The following is a 21,117-nucleotide window of genomic DNA, read 5'->3' as shown; positions in this document are numbered from 1 at the left end:
TCTATTTGTTATTTGAGGCATAACGGCAAGAAGGAGGGGATGGCTTGATTTTGAGTGCAGAGGTTGGACAATACAAGAAAATAGTGATATTACAACAATAAAATTTGTTGCAATAATTCAACATATCGTTGCAAATCATGACATTGCAACAAAATTGAGACACATTTTGTATTGTTGCTGTTTGAGCGTTGCAAATTCGCATTTGTTGCACATATGTTGCACATATGTTGCAATATTTACAATGAACTAGCTTCTTGCAATGTATGTCGTATTAATGCAACAATACTATTGTAATAAATTTGTCATATAATTGTGACGTACGTTTGCAACTCTCAATTGTTACAATTTATTGCCACATATAGCGTATAGCAAATATCATTACAAATTTATAGTGAATTAATTTATTGCTACATATGTTGTATTATTGCAACAATATTTATGCAGCAAAATAGTGGTATAAGAGTGCAACTATAAATCGTCATAATTAAAAGCTACGTAAAATATAAAGCAAATATTGTTGCAAATTTGCAGTAATTATTTTTTAACAAAAAAAAAATTTGCAGTAATTATTTTTTCATATACGATTGTTGCATTTATTTTATTACCATGATCAAAACAAAAACTGTTGCAAATATGGCTACTGCAAAATATATTCGTCGCATTATTATGACATATGCGTAGTCGCAAATCCATTGTATATTCGTAAGGTTGCAATTCATTTTGCAACATTAGTTTATTTTGCTATATTTTTTTGTTCGGCACATTAGTTATTAATTTACAATTGTTTATTCAATATTTTATTAAATTTAAAATAAATATTCTGATAATAAAATAGTAAAAGAAAAAACTTATTTTATTAAATAATCAAATATTAAAATATTTCAGCAATGCATAAATAAAAAATAGTAGAAAACAACCAGCAATAAATAAAAACTAAATTCATAATCAAAACTTAAAAAAGAATAGCTTAAACAACTAAGTGAACACTTAGTTGTTTACACCGGTAGAGGATAGACAGAGGGCCAGTGTTGCCACTTCTTATCAACAAGTCTCCTAACCTAGAAACTTTAGTCATCAAGGTATCATTATTCTCCTTAATTCTATCAACACACTTCTATTTCTTTGCTAGGTTATTATTGTACATCAATATTCCTTTTTAATATCAGGGTCTTGTACACCAAGTTACACGTAGATGCGGGGACGCCTGCGCTTGCATACCTAAGAGGATGATGCAGAAGAAGAAGAAGATGGAAGAGGGAATATGCTGTTTATCGACTTGTCAAGTGAAGGTGCTACGTATTTCAGGGTATCAAGGTACATGTAGAGAGCTGAAACAGATGAGGCATTTCTTGGGACATTTGAAATGTCTTGAAACTGTCAATGTGGGTGTTGAAGTGAATCACCGAGAAGACAACGATGTTAACAACAAGTACCTGAGAATCACCGATGCTCTTATGAAGCTTCCCAGAGTTTCATCAAACTGTAGAATCCATTTCTTCTGATTTATCTTTTCCTCCTGCATTTAATTGCTAGACTTTGTTTATTTACGTGATGCAAACTCTAAATTTAATTTATAAAAAAAAACTTGATTTGAACTCAAGTCTAGGACGAGCACACTATACAATGATAATCAATCAAACCAACACAATTATTTTGACGAAACAAACGAAACTGTACTCAAAATTTTACATCAAAAGCACCCTTTCACTTTCCATACTCTTAGAACATCACAAGGTTTGAAGAACATTGCACAACAAAAACTTCAAGCAATAACCGCGCCAAAAAGTAAAACACAACGCCTAACATGATCGATACAGGAAGAGCTGGTAAAGCCTTCTGATACACAGACAATAGCATCAATGTGATCCCTAAACCGGCTATGATCGCCAAGTAACAAGCATAAACCGTCATCAGATCATACATTGCAGCTCTTCCAACCAAAACACTATAGAAGATAAAATCCCCAAGCCCTAACTTGATAGCACCTGATGATCCCAACCCAATTCCTTCAAGAAAAGTCTCTGAATTCTCAGCCTGCTCAGGTCTTCGATCAATCAACGGCACAGATATCTCTGCCCTTTCGCTTGAACCGACATGTTCTTCTTCTACTTCCTCTGATCTAACCGCCCTTACTTCATTCCGATTAGCGTGGTTCTCAGCGTCATTGGATCTTCGTTCTCTCCAAACTCTTCTCTGAACCAAACGGGAATCATTTCGAATCACAGGCCGTGCTTCGTAAACCAAAGCCGGGATATCTTCGTCTCTAGATATAGCCATTTCAACAAGAAGACGTAATGGACCAACAGGTAAAAGAACAGCAGCAATGTCATAAAGTGCCAAAGCTACGAGAAGAACCCAAGTAGTCCATTCAGGTAATAACGTGAAGAAGTAAGCAACTAAAACACCAATCCAAACCAAGTAACCTTGAGTGATCAAAATCGAAAACTTCGACATGAACACAGCGAAAACACCAACGACAGAGAAATTGAAAAGAAGTATCAGAAACGTGATGGAATCAATCGGGAATCTAAATCGATCGATCAATAAAACTAAGATTTCTCCACCTAAGTTCCCTAAAACGATAAAAGCTGAGAAACCCATGTAGAATTTCAAGAATTTAACACATCTGAGATAAAAGAGAAGCACGAGAACAAATGTTGCAACAGTGATCGCAGCGACGAAGACGACAGAATTCAAAAGGGCACCGACGAATTTGTCCCATGAGGAATCTGAATCGCTCTCTGCGTAAGCTGCGGTGGCTATGGAGGAGAAAGAAGCGGAGGAAGAAGAAGGGTCGGAGTTTAGGATACAGACAAGAAGAACAACGGTGAACATACAAATCGAGACAGGTGTGAGGATTGCGATGAGTTCTTCACCTAATGAATCCAATAGGCTTCTGGGTCTTTGGTTTCGATCCATTGGGTACTCAAAGATTTCAGTTTTGGCAAGTCAAATTGACAAATTCGAAGAGGATGATGAAATTGAAGGATCAGAAGGTCGTTCCTTTTTTCAGATTTTTGTTTCAGTAAGAACTGATTTTTGTGTTTATTCGAGTCATTCCCCAATACGACCTGCGAACCGAACCGAGTCGGTTAATTCGGTAAATTTGGTCCGAAATTAACCGAACAAAAAATGCGCTTATTTTGGTTATTGAAATTCTATCGAATTGAACCGGTTTTGGTCTTATTCGGATTAATTTTCGGTATATTTTGGTTAACCGATCGATTCGGTAAACCGAACATGTTTTGAAATCCCTTCGAATTGAACCGATTTCTTAACCGAAATTGAACTAAATCCGAAAACTCCGGTTCGTTTACGGGTCGGAAAATCCAATTCGGTTAAAAACTGCAGTCTGCAGGCCTAAGTGAGTAGGAACCATGAAGGCAATGTGTGGTTAACTTTACTCATTAATATTTAGGTATCTTTATGTATATAGTTTTTGTGATTTTGTAACAAGCTACTAGCCTCAAACTTATATCACGAGGTCATTGCAATGAACAAGAACATTACAGTTTTTACATTTGGTAAAACCCAAAAAAAAATAGCTTTGAATTGTTCCAAATATATTACTCTAGGGTAGTGAGATTTTTAGAAAAGATGAAGAGATATTTTAAGTTTATTCTGTTTCCATTTTGGAAGTGCATAGAACTCAGATTTCGCCATTCCAAATCTCTCTTCAAACTCTTTCTCTGTTAAGTACGCCTGAGAGATAAAATTGCATTGAAGTCAAGTGTTTATGTGTTTGTAAATAATTGAACTAAACTTCTACATGGAATTGCAGAATTACCTCTCTTCTTGTTGCATCTATATTTGACACTGGCTCCTGAGAATCAACTCTGAGCTGTTTATATGAATATGTAAGCGACTCTAGACTACTAAGATCGCGATTGATTCCACCGACTGGATTTTGATTAGAAATGTCCGACTTGGAGCTTGACTCTTGTCTCGCCAATCCTGCATCAAAAATCAGTGCTTTGATATAAGAATTTGAAGAATCCAATAGTAAAGAAAATTGACATAGTTTGTTGTTTCTGCACTATTTTCATCAATGAGTTATCTTGAAACTGTGTTAACCAAGACGCTCAGTGAGAAGGCTTACCATCACTAGGATCCACTAAAAGAGATTCTGAGAAAAGCTTTTTGACAACTGAAGTTGAGTTGCTGCTGCTAGTCATGTCTTCTGTAGAGCTCAATCTCGAAAGCTTTTCGCTGGAGCAAGGTGATACTCCTCGCTCCGATCCGTTTGAGCTCACAGATCGACTTTGTAAATCACGTGATGCATTATCCTTCGACTGTGGTCTCCACTGGCTTCCACTAGATCTCTGAAAGCAGAAATTTTGTAGCTACTTAAAAACACCTTGATCATTCTTATAGTTGGCTAGTTTACGATCATTGGCTTGTAATTTGTATGTCATCATTAAAACATATCTCAAGTAACTAAGTTCTTTTGACTGTGACTGACCTTAGTGCTTGTCTTCTTTCCTTTCAGACTAGCAAGTTTCCTTTCAAATGAATTACCATGCATCTGCAATGTTTCCATGCATATTATTAGTGAAAGTATACAAAAACCGAAAACTTGAAACTCATTAGACTACTATCAAAACACTCTGGAATTTCCTAACGCTCTGTTTGAGGTGTCTTCAAGATGGGAATAGATGTCTTACGTTTGCCTTTTCAGGAACCCACTCAAAGAAACGGGTGAAGAATGGTGGCTCGTGGCCTTCTGTGACAACATATAGAGGAGTCCTCACGGTTAGACCTTCTTCCAGAATATCCATCTCTAGGAATTTCTGCAATCTCACAAGTAGAATGGACTAAGAAACACTGAGAAAGAAGCCATTTCGATAACACCGAGCTAGATTAGTCTAATTATTTTTTTGAACTAACAGAAGAAAGTATCTCAAGAAATTGAAATAATTAAAGCATGTGATGTTTCGATCCCATTTATGTATTAGCCTAACACTGCTTAATGTCTATGTTGAAGTTCCACTGAAAAACAGCGAACCTAGCACTTGGAAGGCCAAATAAAGAGGAAAAATTACCAGACCAAGAGTAAGAGCTTCTTGCTTGGACTTTATGTTTGAGTTTAATCCAATCCAAACATATACTTCACTTTGGCAGTCCAACAGTAATACATCTTCAGTGGTTAAATCGTCTTGCACGAAATTGTATATTTCTTTCACCTGAAAATCTCATGCACAGAGTGGGTATAAGATAAGAATATTCATTCCCAGCTGATCTCTAATCATGTTAAAAGATAGCTTCAATACAAACATGAACTGTACCTTGAGTACATCTGATCACAGGAGCCAAAGTCATGGACCACAGTTTCGTTAGGCATTATTTATAGCTGAACCAAGGCAGAGCTAAACAGTAGTGTAAGATAATAGAAAGAAACTGAAAGATATTTACCATTACCTGAACTGCAGGAACATGTAAATAAATGTGGTTCTTCTATTTGTTTCCTCATTTCCCTTTCTTTTGGGTACTCTGACTTACCACCAAGCAAATCCCAAAATGTGTCTGGTTCATTTCCTTCCCTGATGTATATAGGTTGACAAGATGTCTGCAGACGGAAACGAAGAAATAGACTTGTTACTACTAATGTTGAAAATAACCCCAATAGACCAGAAAAAATGTATGACCTGAACTTAGTAAACAGCAGCTGAGAGCTAAAGTTACTTACATCAAGGAAATATAGCATTCTGTCAAGAACATCATGATCAGAGTCTGATGAAAGTTTTCCAATCCATGTGAAGGCAGAAGCTCCATATTGTAAAATGTACGAGTAGGATGAGTTCAAGGAGGTTGCTGCCTGCGTGGGGACATTTTCTTAATAATAAGTGAAGGGCCAAGGAAATCACAATGTACTTTAACGAATCAGAAATGCAGAAAGTACGAAAGAACCCACTAGATTAACTTGGATTGCTTGCATGTTCCTTGGGCTTGTTCCTTCAACACGGAAAAGAGAAGCCTTGTTCTCATTATATTCTTCCATTTCGTTTTCCTTCTCTGCTAGAAACATTTTGTACCGTCTACTCAAACCGCCTTTAAAAACAACCAGCGACTGGAACATTGGAAAAAAACGAGAAGGTTCGTCTCCCTGATATATATGACACTGGATGAAGAATGTTGAATAAAACAGGTCAGTAGGTTTACAGTGTTGAACCAAAAAGAAAACAGAGAAAACATGTGATTTGTTTTTTCGGCCCTGGCTAGGAACTAACCAGTACAGATTCACCCTTGGTTGAACCAACAATGGCACTTGCATTGGTTATGGCATCAGCTCTATCTTGCTGCAATGAAGTCAAAAAACAGAATGAAGTTCATAGTGGAACAACAATAAAAGAAATGAAAACAAAAAAAAATATACGGCTATATAGCCTGCGTACCTGTATGCTTTCACAACCGATCCATACATATAAAAGATGTTCGGTTCTTTCATTATAAGTATATTTATACTGGACAATATAACAATCGCCGCTGAATAGCTTTGTCTGGTCAGGAATGGAGAGAATAGAGACCTCATCACCATCTACACGCCAAACCTGAAATTAGTTAAAGAATCCCATTAATCAGGCTTATGCTCAGATATGTGACAGTTTGGTATGAGTTACCTTGAGGGTGTCTCGGCAGTTTGTGTAGAGAGGTTCATCTTCTTCATCAGGAAGCTCATCAACGTCATATCCTTTTTGTTTGAACATCGCTGCACAAAAGTATTCATAGTTTTACTTTAGTATCTAGTATCTATAGTTCTTAAGCAAATCTTTTTGTCTTCTTTACAGAATCAGAGGAATATGAAACAGACCTGCCACTTTTTCTCGACCTTCATTGTAAAGGCTAGACTCTACGGTCTGAGGCCACTTACTAAAAAATGACCTGAATCTGGCATTTTCTAGTCCTTCCGTTAGAAGTACTAAACTTGTGGTTGTCCAGCGTCCCTCCTTTCGTAGAAATTCCTAGAGCACAACAACATCAAATCATATATTAAGAATGACCTCTCAGATGCTCTGGCAGAAACCAAGAGAAACACATGCGAAGCTACATATTAAAACTCGAAAGTCATGTACAAATGTGCTCACATATCAATCATGTTATATTACAAATATTTACTTACTTCTGAGGATGAAATGGATGTCTTTCTTTCTGTAAGTGACGTGGCTCTTCCCATCCAAACAAATACTTCACTGTAACAGTCCAGCATGTAGCATTTGTTTTTTTCAAGCATGTCCTTGTCCAAAGAACTTGTTCCAGTTGGATGTAGATTTCCCTTAGTATCTATCCTGTTAATAAAAGATCTTTAGATGATTAATAATGGTCTGTCGTTGACAGCAGCTCCTCAAAGCACATGAATCTTGGCAGTTACTACTATATGTTGAAAAGAACAAAAACACTGTGAGTATATAAAACCAAATCTCACCAGAACAATTCTGCACATGTAGTCTGCGTCTGTTCTTGGGTGGTTGAAGATGAAAGCTTGGGAATGGGAGCATAACCACCAAAGAAAGACCAGAATTCACCAGAATCTGAATCACCTGAAAATTTTCCATCCTCTACAAAAAAAAACAGAAATGATCAGCTGTTGCTTCTCTTTCAATCCTTTAGTCCAAAAAAGGAGCTGAAGAGGAGAAAAATCTAACCGATTGTCGCCACCTCACATCTTCCGTCATGCTTGTTATCCTTTATATACTCCACAACCTCCAGGGCTTTAGCTTTTTCCTGAGTGCTTGAGTTGCAACCAGCAAAGAGAAAAACTTTTGATGCAGTATCAAGAATGAACACATCATCATGGTTCAGTGATGACCGAAGAAAAGGCACCTTGCATAGATTGAAATCAAGGGAAACCAATCAAAGTCAGACTGAAGAATATCCATGTCAAGGCTCATAAAGCATAACAATTCCAGACAAATAAAGAAATACATCATAGAAACAATTTTGCACCAGACAATGCACTTTTGTCTTCAAGGATTCATAATACAAACACATATTACCTCTTTAACACGAACAACATGATCTCCCTTGCACCTTAGCAAAATAACTTGGTATGTCTCGCCAACCAATCCAGTTTTTGGTGAAAACTTGCCTTCAACAGGTATAATACAAGGTTTGAAGTAAGAGAGAAACTTCTCAGTCTCTTGACCTTGAACTTCACGGTATTGCACCGTACAACATCCAAGTGCTGCATCTAACTCTAATGCTTTGTCTGATGCCAAAACTAAATCCACCTTCAGATAAAATGTGCAAAATAAATCTCAATATAATAGCTTCAAAACACCAGATTTCATAGCCAGCATAAAAAAACTCACACTAAGTGATCAGACAAACCTCATTTGCATCATTTCCTAGCCAATAGTGAATATCATACTGGGGAGATTCGATCTTCCGCAAAAACGTCTACACATCATGAGAACAAAGTATCATTAGGCACACTAATTTATCACAAGTAGAAAATCAAAATGAGAGAAACAGCTTACTCTGAGAACAAGATATGCATTTCCAGAGTGAAATTTTCCAAAAGAAGACTTGGATATAGAAATAAGCTGATTATTATATATGCACCAAATCTCCAAGCCACTAAAACCCAAACAAAAATGGTTTAAACATAAGAGAAACACAAACAAACAAAAAGTGTAAACCAATTTGATCAATCTCATAAACAAGCATATTACCTTTTAGTTCCAACACCGTGAAATGCTGAATCAATGTCTTTGTTTAGCCTAGACATTTTTTGTTTTCATCGTCCTGCATCCAACAACAGTAAGGCTTAAAAAACCAATCCTGCAATTGATAAACCAAAGAGGAGAGAGCAAACATTCAAATCACCAACAAACAATGTTTGTTACCAGAGATAAATTTGCATTTACGTTTTTTTTTTTTAAGTTGCTGCATATGCAATTAATCTTCTCGGATTCAAATAAATTTCTCAATTAATTATCCACCCAGAAATAAAATTTCCCAATCCCAACCACAATTCAACCAAAAAAAAAAAAAAAACTCAAATTAGCCGAAGATCAGAAAAAAAAGTTATATCATACAGTTCAAATCATAAGAAGTGAAATTCAAAACAAAAGAAACACCTAAATCTCAAACAATCGAATACGACAAAAGAGGAATTTGAATCGTAAAATGCAGAGTACTTACAGAGAGAGATCAGGCAAACGGCGAAGACGAAGATGAATAATAGCGATTCAATTGAGAGAGGAGGAGTTCCGCAAAAAGAAAGCAATAAAGGAAGAGAGTGTGCCAAACGGATGAAGAAAATAATTATTACTATAAGCTTTGAACAGCATGTGGGTCCCACCAAAATTCAAAGAACAAAAAGGCGCCTTTTGTCAGAATTTTGCCCCTTTTTTGTTGGATTTTTTCCCTTTAATTTTCTGCTTTAAACGACGCCGTAAAAAGAAAGGTCAATGTCATCATTTCTTGGTTTATCATATATGAAATCATTTTATATAGATTTATATCTAAAATGTTTATATATGTTTTCTTAATTGGCTAAAGAAATTTTTTTTCTATTAATGTGTTGCCTAAAGTTTTATATCTATAATTGCATTGAAAGAAATTCATTATTAATTTTGAAGAAAAAAAATCAACCAAAATTTAATGTATATATACTGAAAACACATGTATGTGTATTATACACTATATATTTTTTTTTATCCACACGGCAAAAATGATAGTGGCATGTGACTATCTTTAGGACATTGGTAAAAATAAGAGATAACTCGTAACTAGAACTTATACATTTATAGCTGTATAATTAGGATTTTTAAAACTATAATTGTCTAAAAATGTAACAATTGAGTATCTCTATCTACATAAGTTAATAATCTAGAATTGTCCAACAAAGCTATATTAATATTCTAGTCTTTCATACATGTTAATTTTTAATATGGTTTTCGATCTATTGGTTAAGAGATCCCTTTTGGTTAACGAAGCCACTAGAGTAAATAAAGGTTTAACGTTCTCTCGAAGTCATTAATTCACAAAGCACTTCCAATTCAAGATGCCATTTAAAAGATAATTTAGGGTTTCTTTGTAGATTAAAAAAAAAAGATTTGTTAATAACACTTAAGAGACGTTTGACGACTCCATTTATATCGGTGAATTTTTTTCATGTAAACAACGTAAAAGAAACAAAAACTATAAACCAGTGTTGTAGAAATAGAAAAAAATTGCTTTGCTGATATTGTTTTCAAAAAAAAAAAAAAATCATTTGCAAGTTTTAGACTGAATTTCTTTCACCAACTGTTTTTGGAGAAAATACATGTATATTATTTCCCTGAATATATATTTTTCAATACACGAAAAATATATTTAATTAAAGATAATTCTTCCTTTTTCTTTTATAATAGTATCCCTTCTCTAATTTCGAATAAATTACGTTGTGATTATTCACACCTTTTATCATTCAGTAAAGCAGATGTTAAAAAAAAAAGCAAGTAAAGAAAAACACGTTAAGTGTTAAAAAAAAAAAAAAAAAAAAAAAAAAAAGAAAAACACGTTACAAAAAATTATGAAAATGTATAACGAGACTTACGTACCTAGAGAAAAATGATTTAATACAAATTAATATCTTTTTGGAATATTTTTAAAAATAAATAAAAAAAAACTTTTTTTTGAAATGAAGTTTCTGAATGCGTTACGTGCAGTGAGAGATACCTAGAGAAATGACATTTTGGTTTCCTTATAAATACCCAAACAACATTTCAGTTAATTCGTTGCTCCTACTAACGTCACACGGCGGCGATGGTTTTACTCTCTGAAATTCCCGGCGGCCCTAGTGGCGACGATCCAAACAATAATCCTCAAGAAGTAGATGAGAATCCTCAAGAAGAAGTAGAAGAGAATCCTCAAGAAGAAGAAGAAGATAATCAAAACGAGAATGCTCAAGAAGAAGAAGAGAATGCTCAAGAAGAAGAAGAAGAAGAAGAAGAAGAAGAAGAAGAAGAAGAAGAAGAAGAAGTAGAGAATCTTCCGATTCTTCTAGAACTTCCAGAAGATCTCTTCGAAAGAATCATCGCACACATCCCAAGATCTCATTACCCGTCGCTATCTCTCGTCTCCAGAGCCTTTCGTCACGTAATCACTTCGCATAAACTCTTCGTAACGCGCTCGCTCCTCGGCTTCACCGAACTGGCTCTTTATGCCTTAATCAGATGCACAGCGTATACTCCCCCCCACGCTGGTTCTTTCTTCGTCGGAGCAACATCCCTTTACAATTACGCAGAATCCGTCCACTTCGTCATATCTTTCCTGGAGCAGCTGTGGTCACAATCGAATACAAGATGTATGTAATGGGTGGTACCAATCCCATCGAGTTTACTAATAAACCTGTATCGACTGTGATTGTCATCGACTGCAGATTCCATACGTGGGGCAATCTCCCGGATATGCAAAGGGCTCGTTACCATGCAGCAGCCGGAGTCATTGACGGAAACATTTACGTAATCGGAGGTTGCAAGAAACGAGATGCTGACTGGGTCGAAGTGTTCAATGTGACGACTGAGACTTGGGCAACTGTGCCTAGTCAATGCCCTGAAGATGCTAGTGAGAATGGAGAGTTTGTTACATATGTGGTGATGCAGGGGAGGATTTTCACTTTGGAGTTTGGGGGCTGTTTTGCTTACGAACCAGGACAAGGTTTATGGCAGTCATGGGGTGTTGAAAGTGAGTTGATGAGATTTTGGAACTCGTCGTCGTCTTGTGTGGTTGGAGATTTGTTGTATGCACTTGATCTGACGTGTACTCTTGGATATCCGATAGTGGTATATATTATCCGAATGAATTGGTTTGGGGACCTGTGCTGGGTGGATATTCTTATAATTTGCCTATTCTCAGTTATAATTGGTCTAAGATGGCGAATTTTGGTGGGAAGTTGGTGATTTTGGGCAAATATTCTTGGGGGTCTAAAGATATTTGGTGCATAGAGATTGCGTTGGAAACACGTCAAGAAAATCAGATTTGGGGGGTGGTTGAATCAATCTCGCTTGTGTTTAGGGACGAGATGATGATGCCTTCCATTGAGCTTTGTCGAACTGTTATGGTTTGATCATACTCTTGCAGGTATGTTTCTTTGATGAGTTTGGACTATTGATGTGAATTATGATATCATAATTGTTTCAAACATTTGTTTTAGCCTCCTCAAGTCTTAGTTAGGCTTTCATTAACTTGCAGGTGAAGAAACTTTTTATTACATCTACTGTTTTAACAGCTTGTTGAGATGAAGCAAAAGTGGTGAAGCAGAAGCTGTTATATCTGACACCTTTTAGCATCTTTAGAGCAATCTCAATGGAAGTTTTTTACAAGATACTTTAACTTTAAAATAGAAAAAAAATAGAAAAAGAAGAGAGAGAACAAGAAACATACCTTATATAAGGATTGTTTCTAAACATTTTAGAAACCTTTTGTATATTTGTCTTCTTTTTAGTGGTCTGTTTATTTTTATATTAAAATATTAATTTTTAAATTATAAAAAACTCAAAACTTATTTATAATCATTGTGGTTGCTCTTAGTCTTATAGAGTAACTCGTCTTTCCTTACCTTTGTGCAAAACTGTGATACTCTTATAGAGTTAGCCTGGTCTAGAGTTGGCCACTCCTTTTAGCATCTTTAGTCTTTTGGGTTTTTTGTAGTAGCATGGTCTCAACTTCTTCATGTTTGCTTTTAGATATATAACTTTTGTGTAAGTAAGCAGATTAGTTTACACTTATGAAACCTATTCAGCTTCTTCTATATGAGCGATATAAAATCCTGGTTTAGATATGAAACAAAACAGAGTGATTTAGTTAACCGGTGGTTTTGATTTTATGGGTAACTACAATATCAAAGTGTGGAAGTACAAAGTCCTGATGAAAGCTGAAGTTTTCTATATAGAACATATACAAAGAGAGAAAATTATATTGTTTGAATGAAACTATGTTCTCATTTTTAAAAGACTCACTGTGCTTCAAGTATATATGAGCAATATAAAAGCAAGGCAAAAAGGAGGATCTTGAAGGAGCAATTTCCCAACGTTGAGGCATTTTATTTAGCCTCAAGTCCTAGTTAGGCTTTCATTAACTTGCAGGTGAAGGATCTTTCTATTACATATTTACATCTATTGTTCTTTCAGCTTGTTGATATCAGAGCAAATATGACGCAAAAGTGGTTTAGAAGCTTTGTTCACAATAGGCCATTCTTGTTTTAGCCTTGAGTATTCTAAAGCTGTGTAAAATAGGCCATTATTGTTTTAGCCTATAAACAAAAATTCTTACGAAACTTGTTGAAATGCATCTTTACTTAGCTATCTTCTGGTTTTTTTTTGTGTAGTTGCACTAACATTCTTCTGTAAGTAATCACAATCAGATTTAACGAAACCTATTTGATCTGCTTCTACTATATATATATGTGGGCAATATGAAATCTTGGTTAAGAGATTAAGCAAAACAGAGTGATTTAGTTAACCGGTGGTTTTGACTTTATGGGTAACTTATAATATCATAGTGAGAAAAATACAAAGTCCTGAAAGCTGAAGCTAGTCTATATATACAGAGTGATTCAAGTATATGAGCCTTGACGAGGGTTTCTAAGTAGAGAGAAACAGAGACTTGTGAGTCAAGTAATCACGTTGATAGACATTTGAATCAGTTTTTAAAGATTTTTCCATTGGTGCTATTGTTATTAATGTAAAAAGCATAAAAGAAAGATTTTTTTAAAAAAAAAACTACTGTTTAAAATAATAAACTTTGCTACTATAGTTTCCCAAGAAAAAAATTACATAAGTGGATTTCTAATTTTAATCAAAGTGAATTTCTTTTACCAATTGTTTTTTTCCGAAGAAACTAGTATAAAATATTTTCGATAATATTGAAAATATAAGTAAGTGAAGAAAGACATATTAAATGTTAATGATTTAATACATTAATGTATTCTCACCAAAAAAAATATACATTAATGTATTAGAAAGAGATTTAAGAGAAAAAAAATGATTTATTAGAAATCATTTTTGATTTTTCTTTCTGATGAGATATAAGAGTCTTTATTTACTCATTAATTATGGTTTCATTATAAATACACAACGTAATTCTTTGAAAAGAAAAAAAAATACACAACGTAACAGCTTCTTTCAAAAATCAAATTTAGTCTCGCTTTCCATTAACCTCTGAAACTTCCGACGACGGTTCTAACGGCGGCGATCCAAACATGAAACCCGAAGAACCCCACAAGAACCCGAAAGAAGAAGAAGAAGAGAATCAAAACGAGAATCCGAAAGAAGAAGATCAAGAAAACGATCATCAAGAAGAAGAAGAAGTGGAGAATCTTCCTCAGATTCCTCGACAAATCCCACCAGAACTAATCGAAAAAACCATCGCACCCATCCGGAGATGCCATTACCCTTCGCTATCTCTCCTCTCTAACGCCTTTCGTCAAGTAATCTCTTCAGAGGATCTCTTCCAAACTCGCTCTCGCATCGGTTTGACCGAACCGGTTCTTTATACCTTGATCACGTTCAAGTACCCAACTTTTGAAGAACCAAGATGGTTCATTCTCCATCGGAGCAACAACTCCTTACAATTGAACAGAGTTACTTCTCTTCCTCCCATGTTTCTTGGATGCGCCGCCGTCACAATGGGCCACAAGATTTACGTAATGGGTGGTTATAACTTCCGCTACAATCGAACCGTAAGGACTATGCTTGTCATAGATTGCAGATTCAATACGTATCGACAGCTCCGGAATATGCATAAGGATCGTTGCTACGCAGCCGCTGGAGTGATCGACGGAAGGATTTACGTAGTCGGAGGTCGCAAGAGACGATATAATGATTGGGTCGAAGTGTTCAATGTAGAGACTGAGCGTTGGGAACTTGTGCCTGGTCCATTCTCTCCCCTTGCTAGTTATAGGGGAGAGTTTGATATACATGTGGTTTTGGATAATAAGATTTACATTTTGGATGATGAGCATTGTTTTGCTTACGATCCAAGACGACGTAGATGGGAGGCTTGGGGAATTGGAAGTGTACAGAGGAGTTTTTGGCACGCGTCGTCTTGTGTGGTTGATGATTTGTTATATGCCATTGTTCTTGATCGGGAGATTGCAGGAGTTCCGATTGTCGTTTATGATCCAAGGGAAATGGTTTGGAGATCTGTCAAGGGTTTAGCGTTTTGGCCTAATGATCTCGTTTATTTCGAGTCTAGTATGGCGAATTATGGTGGGAAGCTGGTGGTTTTGGGATGTTTTCGGAGTCAGTATAGTATTGATTATTACGATAAAAATGTTTGGTGCGTAGAGGTGGCTTTGGAGAAACATGAAGATGGTGAAATTTTGGGGGAGGTCGAATCATTCTCGCCTGTGAAATCATTCCGCATGTCGCCTTTCTTTGAGCTTTCTCGAACTGTTACGGTTTGATGACTCGTTTGCAGTTGCAAGGTATGTTAATCTTTGATGAGTAATGGGACTATTGGTGATGAATTATGATGTTTCAGAAGGTTTCTTGAGCCTCACGTCTTATTTAGGTTTTCATAAACTTGCAGGTGAAGGATCTTTACATCTATACTATTTGAGCAGCTAGTTGGTATCAGAGAAAAGTAACTCAGAAGCTGTTACATCTTACACCTTGAAGCATAACTCGTCCGATGCTTCTTGACCTTTGTGCACAATATGATGTGAATACTCTTACAGAATTAGTAGTACTCTTTTAGCTGCCTTATGCAAAAACTTTGTAGGAAACTTGTTGAAATGCATCTTATGGGTTTTTGTGCAGTTGCACTAACATGATCGCAAGTTCTTTTTAGATATATAATTCTTCTGTAAGTAATGATCACAATCAGATTTAACGAAACCTTATCTGCTTCTACCATATGAGCAAATATGAAATTTTGGTTTAGAGGATGAAGCAAAATAATGTGATTTAGTTAACCAGTGATTTTGACTTTATGAGTAGCTACAATCACTCAACCTACGAGATCAAAGTGAAGCTATCTATATATGCAAAGAGAAGATATGTCATTTAATTACATTTGTCTCTAAAGACCCACTCATGTGCTTAAGCATTTGAAGTTTTGGTTCAGAGATGTGAAGATGTTCCAGGAGCAAATTAAACAAACCGGTTTGCTTTAACTAGTGGTTACATGATATTATTGATAGTGATTAATTTATTAAGTAATTATTTTGCTCGTTTCTTATGGAAAGAAAAAATCAATACGAAGAACTAAAGTTGTTCTCTTTTTCTAAAACTCTCTGTCTCCCTTCATACAATACATTTTTTTAATTTATAACATATATATTATCTAAAATGGGTTTGGACCAACGCCAACTCTCTGTCTCCCGTCCACATGCCCTTTCTACCGACGCACCAACTCGCCACAAATTTCCCAGAAAGCTAGCCATTCCGATTCACTGGTTCGATGGTATCAGTTCCATACCTACTAACCCGACACACTCGGGTTTATCCCTTTTCTTCCCGACCCTTCATACATATTTGATCATAGTATCATATATACGTGATCTTGACATATATTTTTGTTGTTGTCAAAACATGTGAGTTAATATACATATTTTGTTATAGGGTTCATAATAGTTTCCAACATTTTTTGCAAAGTATTTATAATTGTCATTTTAATTAAACAACAACAATATCACTAATTTACTAAGGAATAGGAAAGAACTACGACTAGTAAAAACACTTAACTTAACAGTTTTTTACGGATCACCATACGGAGACATGCACTAATAATTACATACAACTTATCTATAAAAACAAACTGTATCTAAGGATTTTAGGTTTTCAACCATCAAATAACCCCCAAAAAAAAAAAAAAAAAAAAAAACCAAAAAAAAAAAACACAAATTTTCTGGTTTTTAGAAGAATATGACAAGAATGTCATCATCACATTTTGCTATCCTTTGCATCATCGTAATTTCTCTGGTTCCTCTAGATGGATGTACGTCTATGAATTTATGCATATATATAATTAATCGCTTTTTCGTTGGTTACAATCAGTCATCACCATATTGTTATATATATAATATTCTCCAGATCAATTATTAACTTCTAATTTTTTTTTCCCTTATAGCTGGAAACACACAACATCCTGCCGCGAACAAGTCAGGTGTGGATTTCAACTCTATCAAATCGCAAACAAATAAAAAAAATGAAAAAAAAAAAACAGAATATCACAACAATATCATCATCACATTTTGTTATCCTTTGCATCATACTGATTTTGGTGCAAATGGTTGCCTAAAATTAAAGAGTTGAATGAGCATTCATCTAATTTTTTACCATTTGAGATGAATATGTTGAAACAATGGTTCAACCCATTCAATTCAAAAAATTGGAAAAATGAACTAATTATAAAGAAAATTTGTTCAACTTGTTCATCTCCTATTTCGCAGAGGAATGAGTTGAATACTATTCAACCTTTTTTTTTTCAACTCAATTTTTCCAATTTTTCATCCATATGCAACCATTTCTCATTCCTCTACAAGAATTCTTGTATGTTTATGAATAACCGTTGTAATCATATTGTTATTAATAAAATTCATTTTTTTAATTCTATTTTTTTTTCTTATAGCTTCAAACGCACAAGCTGTTGACGCAAACAAATCAGGTTCGGATTTTAACCATCAAAAACAAACAAAACATTAACCAAAAAAACAACAATGTCATCATCACATTTTGTTATCCTTTGCATGATCGTAATTTCTCTCGTTATGTTTATAAAATGCATATATATAAATAATTGCCTTTTCATTGTTTACAATCAGTCACCAGTTGTAATCATATTGTTATATATAAAATCCTCCATATCAGTTATTAACTTCTATTTTTTTTTATATAGCTGGAAACAAAACACAACATTTTGACGCCAACAAGTCAGGTAATTCGGATTTCAACTATCAAATAACAAGCAAAGAATTTTTTTAAAAAAAAAAAAAAACGAATATCACAACAATATCATCATCACATTTTGTTATAATTTGCATCATCGTAATTTTCTCGTTCCTCTCCAAGAATATATGAAATTAAAGGCTTTTTCTTCGTTTACAATCATCACCATTGTAATCATGTTGTCATAAATAAATTTCTTCTCTTTTTTTTTAACTTCTAATCTTTTTCTTATAGCTGCAAATGCACAAGGTCTTGACGCGAACAAATCAGGTTCGGAATATTTCAATCATCATATAGCAAACAAAGAATTAACAAATATATATATAAAGAATGTCATCATCACATTTTGTTATGATCCTTTGCATCATCGTAATCTCTATTATTCCTCTACAAAATGTATGTTTATGAAATTATGCATATATAAGGAATCGCTTATTCATCGTTTACAATCATCACCATTGTAATCATATTGTTATAATGGTATTCTTCTTTTTAATTTTGGTTTTAATTCTTCATTTTTTTAACCAATAATATTTTTCTTATAGGTGCAAACGGACAAGGTCTTGAAAATAACAAATTAGGTTCATCAGTGTGCCATCTTGACAAATGTCCAAAACACAGAGAAGAAGTGTGTTATTGCTGTTTCAATGATCGTAGGAGGTGTTATCGTAATTTATATAAGTGTGTGTCTGTCTGCATGCGCCAACCGGCTTAAGTTAACTTAACGACCTTATACGAAGAATACAACTACAAGTTTACCTAAAGTAAATATATACAATATAATTATGCTTATCGTAATTTTCTTTAGTGCCATTGAAAGTTTAAGTAATTGTAACTTGCTATTAAGTTTTTTAAAAATTATAAATTTATTTTGAGTAATATGTTTTGTAAAAACTAATGATAATATCATACTTGTATTATAGTAGTCTTTAAAAGTAATATTTAGGAAAATAACTGAACAAAGTTTATTTAACAATTTCTTCGCAAATATCTCGTTGTAGTTGGGACTTTGACATTTTCTTTTGGGTCTTTGACGACATTTTAGGAACTTTATATTTGGCAAAACTGGAAAATAGTTTATAGATTAAGATTTAAAACATATGTCATTTATATTTTTTTAATTGGGATCGGATAATTATTACGACGAACAAAAGTTTAGTTACAATGATCTATATATACATTTTTGGATCTTTTAGCAAATAAATCCTGGAGTTGGAATGTATTTACGGATGAATGCCATTGGCATTAATTATTTAAATTTGAAAAATATTAATTAAAGATATTACCAACACGATTTCGAGAATCATAAATTCATATCTTCCTTAATTTTCTGAGTCATTAATGTGATAATCTTTAGGAAATATTTCTCTGTAAAAAAAAAAATCCACATTAATGAAGGCATTAAAATCGACACTAACAATTAAATTATTTAGATATTCAATTATTTTAAGATTCTTATATCTTATTTGATATTTTTTTTTAATATCTCATTCTTTAATTACTGCGTTTAGAATTTATTGGTTGTTACCTATTTTTTGGTGAAATTTATTGGTTGTTACTTAATAAGTAATTATGGTGCGTTTATTTTAGTTAATATCTAATTTAAAGGATTTGTTTTCTTTTATTATTAATAAACGAATAACATGTATAGAAATAAAAGATTTTTCTTGCGACTCCATAGTAAAAATATTAAACTCTTATTTTCTACATTTCTTACACATAATATCCTCTTCTTCAATAACAAAAAATATATATTGCATATTTTTAAAAATATTTATAATATTTAAATTATATAAAAAGTTTGTAATATTAATATTATTTCAACTCTATACAAATTTAATATATATGTATATATATCTTATGGGAACCATTTAAAAGAAATTTTTAAATTGACTTGAATTATATAGCTTTTAAATAAAAGTATTATTAAAAAGAAAAATAACTAAATGATGTTTAATTTCACGGGACGGGTAATATGATGGGACAGGTTTGGGTTGATATTTATAAAAGATAGTATACCACGGGTGAAATCCTAAAATTAACAATCAAAATAATCTATCAAACAAATTACATTTTGATTTTTTTAAGAAAATATAGCCCCGCGGTGTACCGCGGGTTAAAATCTAGTTACATACAATTCCACAACGTCTATGGTAAACAATTTACATGCACTATATTTATTTTTGACATACGGGATACATTTATCACGTTAAACAATTTCAATAAATTTTATTTTATTAATCAGCAAAATCCCTGCTTTCTAAAAATCAAATTCCATAACTAAGGCAAAATCAAATCTTTAGTTAATCCCCTAGACCATTAAATTTTATTGTTACGTTTTTTTTTTCATAAACTACAATCAGGAAAATGCTATCTCAATCTAGTTTTGTTTTCAGTGCCTAGCTAGGACGAACAAAGCTATTGAATTCAACATTTGTGTACGCCATTTGAGAGACAAATTAGGGTTTCTAAGTAAAGAGATCACAAAGCTGAGACTTGAGAGACATTTGACTCAATTATTACAAATTCTTCGTCCATCGGTTTATTTTATTTAAGGTTATAAACCAGTGTTAATTTGAGAAAAAAATAAAAAAATTGCTGATATGGTTTCCGAAAAAAAAAAAAAAATCACATGCAGTTTTTAGGCTGAATTTCTTTTACCATTATTTTTTGGAGAAACTATCTACTATACATTTTTGCAGCAGTTTTTGGGGTACCCAAATCGGGTCAAATTTGTTTAATTTTGACCCGGAAATCTTCAATCGGATCTTTCCTTAAATTTTGGCAAAATTAAAAAACGAAAATAATTAATAAAATCTAAAATATATATACTTTCTCAACTAATTACTATATTTAAACGCTTTATTTATGGTATATTTTCCACGATTTTTATAGATAAAGAAATCAAATATGATGATTTAATGCTAATATAACAAATTTGCACTAATTTCCTAAAACCTCTCTACCTAATTTAAACATAAATATTGATTCTTATTTCACTTTTATTTGATCTTATATTTATATTATTTTAAATTATTATAAAATATATAAATAGTTAGTAAATTTTAGTTTTTTTTTTTCTGCATATGTTACAATTCAAATTTTTTAAAACGGACATATATTACTCAATCGATGAATAAAAATATGTGTGTAATCTATATTAACATTTTTAAGAACAAATTGAGCATTTAATCATGTCGTTATTTTATTCAGACCCGAAATTGAGTCATTCGGATCTTTC

The 21,117-nt window shown here is 33.6% G+C and overlaps 4 protein-coding genes and 1 pseudogene across 7 annotated transcripts; 3 read left to right on the top strand and 2 right to left on the bottom strand.

Moving 5' to 3' along the window:
• Positions 1-1,589: 1,589 nt before the first annotated feature.
• LOC9315306 (presenilin-like protein At2g29900) lies at positions 1,590-3,020 on the bottom strand. Its single transcript, XM_021028533.1, has one exon. The coding sequence runs from the start codon at positions 2,917-2,919 to the stop codon at positions 1,720-1,722; it is 1,200 nt and encodes a 399-aa protein (XP_020884192.1). The 5' UTR covers positions 2,920-3,020; the 3' UTR covers positions 1,590-1,719.
• A 425-nt stretch (positions 3,021-3,445) lies between these two features.
• On the bottom strand, positions 3,446-9,255 carry LOC9317140 (villin-1). 3 transcript variants are annotated; one of them, XM_021029744.1, is made up of 22 exons: positions 9,142-9,255; positions 8,670-8,778; positions 8,475-8,574; positions 8,326-8,394; positions 7,992-8,225; positions 7,641-7,818; positions 7,421-7,553; positions 7,118-7,283; positions 6,809-6,959; positions 6,618-6,706; positions 6,393-6,548; positions 6,228-6,296; positions 5,912-6,118; positions 5,687-5,815; positions 5,413-5,566; positions 5,286-5,296; positions 5,043-5,183; positions 4,665-4,790; positions 4,463-4,525; positions 4,100-4,322; positions 3,788-3,954; positions 3,446-3,702 (listed from the first exon to the last, which is right to left on the bottom strand). In XM_021029744.1, exons 2-22 carry the CDS (start codon positions 8,723-8,725, stop codon positions 3,589-3,591), a joined length of 2,736 nt encoding a protein of 911 aa, XP_020885403.1. In that variant the 5' UTR covers positions 8,726-8,778; positions 9,142-9,255; the 3' UTR covers positions 3,446-3,588. The 3 variants fall into 3 exon arrangements, with proteins under 3 accessions (XP_020885403.1, XP_020885405.1, XP_020885404.1); XM_021029746.1 differs by having other exon boundaries at positions 5,419-5,566; XM_021029745.1 differs by having other exon boundaries at positions 8,670-8,742.
• Positions 9,256-10,630: 1,375 nt separating this feature from the next.
• On the top strand, positions 10,631-12,090 carry LOC9317139 (annotated as a pseudogene).
• A 1,990-nt stretch (positions 12,091-14,080) lies between these two features.
• On the top strand, positions 14,081-16,017 carry LOC9317138 (putative F-box/kelch-repeat protein At2g29800). Its single transcript, XM_021029365.1, has 2 exons — positions 14,081-15,412; positions 15,517-16,017. Exon 1 carries the CDS (start codon positions 14,186-14,188, stop codon positions 15,389-15,391), a length of 1,206 nt encoding a protein of 401 aa, XP_020885024.1. The 5' UTR covers positions 14,081-14,185; the 3' UTR covers positions 15,392-15,412; positions 15,517-16,017.
• Positions 16,018-16,677: 660 nt separating this feature from the next.
• On the top strand, positions 16,678-18,793 carry LOC9317137 (EMBRYO SURROUNDING FACTOR 1-like protein 6). 2 transcript variants are annotated; one of them, XM_021029293.1, is made up of 6 exons: positions 16,679-16,926; positions 17,059-17,094; positions 17,560-17,595; positions 17,827-17,865; positions 18,111-18,146; positions 18,422-18,793. In XM_021029293.1, the coding sequence occupies exons 1-6, from the start codon at positions 16,854-16,856 to the stop codon at positions 18,589-18,591; spliced, it is 390 nt and encodes a 129-aa protein (XP_020884952.1). In that variant the 5' UTR covers positions 16,679-16,853; the 3' UTR covers positions 18,592-18,793. The 2 variants fall into 2 exon arrangements, with proteins under 2 accessions (XP_020884953.1, XP_020884952.1); XM_021029294.1 differs by lacking the exon at positions 18,111-18,146 and having other exon boundaries at positions 16,678-16,926.
• The last annotated feature ends 2,324 nt before the right edge of the window (positions 18,794-21,117 follow it).

Source organism: Arabidopsis lyrata (genome assembly GCF_000004255.2).
Source record: "Arabidopsis lyrata subsp. lyrata unplaced genomic scaffold ARALYscaffold_4, whole genome shotgun sequence".
NCBI lineage: Eukaryota > Viridiplantae > Streptophyta > Magnoliopsida > Brassicales > Brassicaceae > Arabidopsis > Arabidopsis lyrata.
This window is presented reverse-complemented; position numbering and strand designations above follow the sequence as displayed.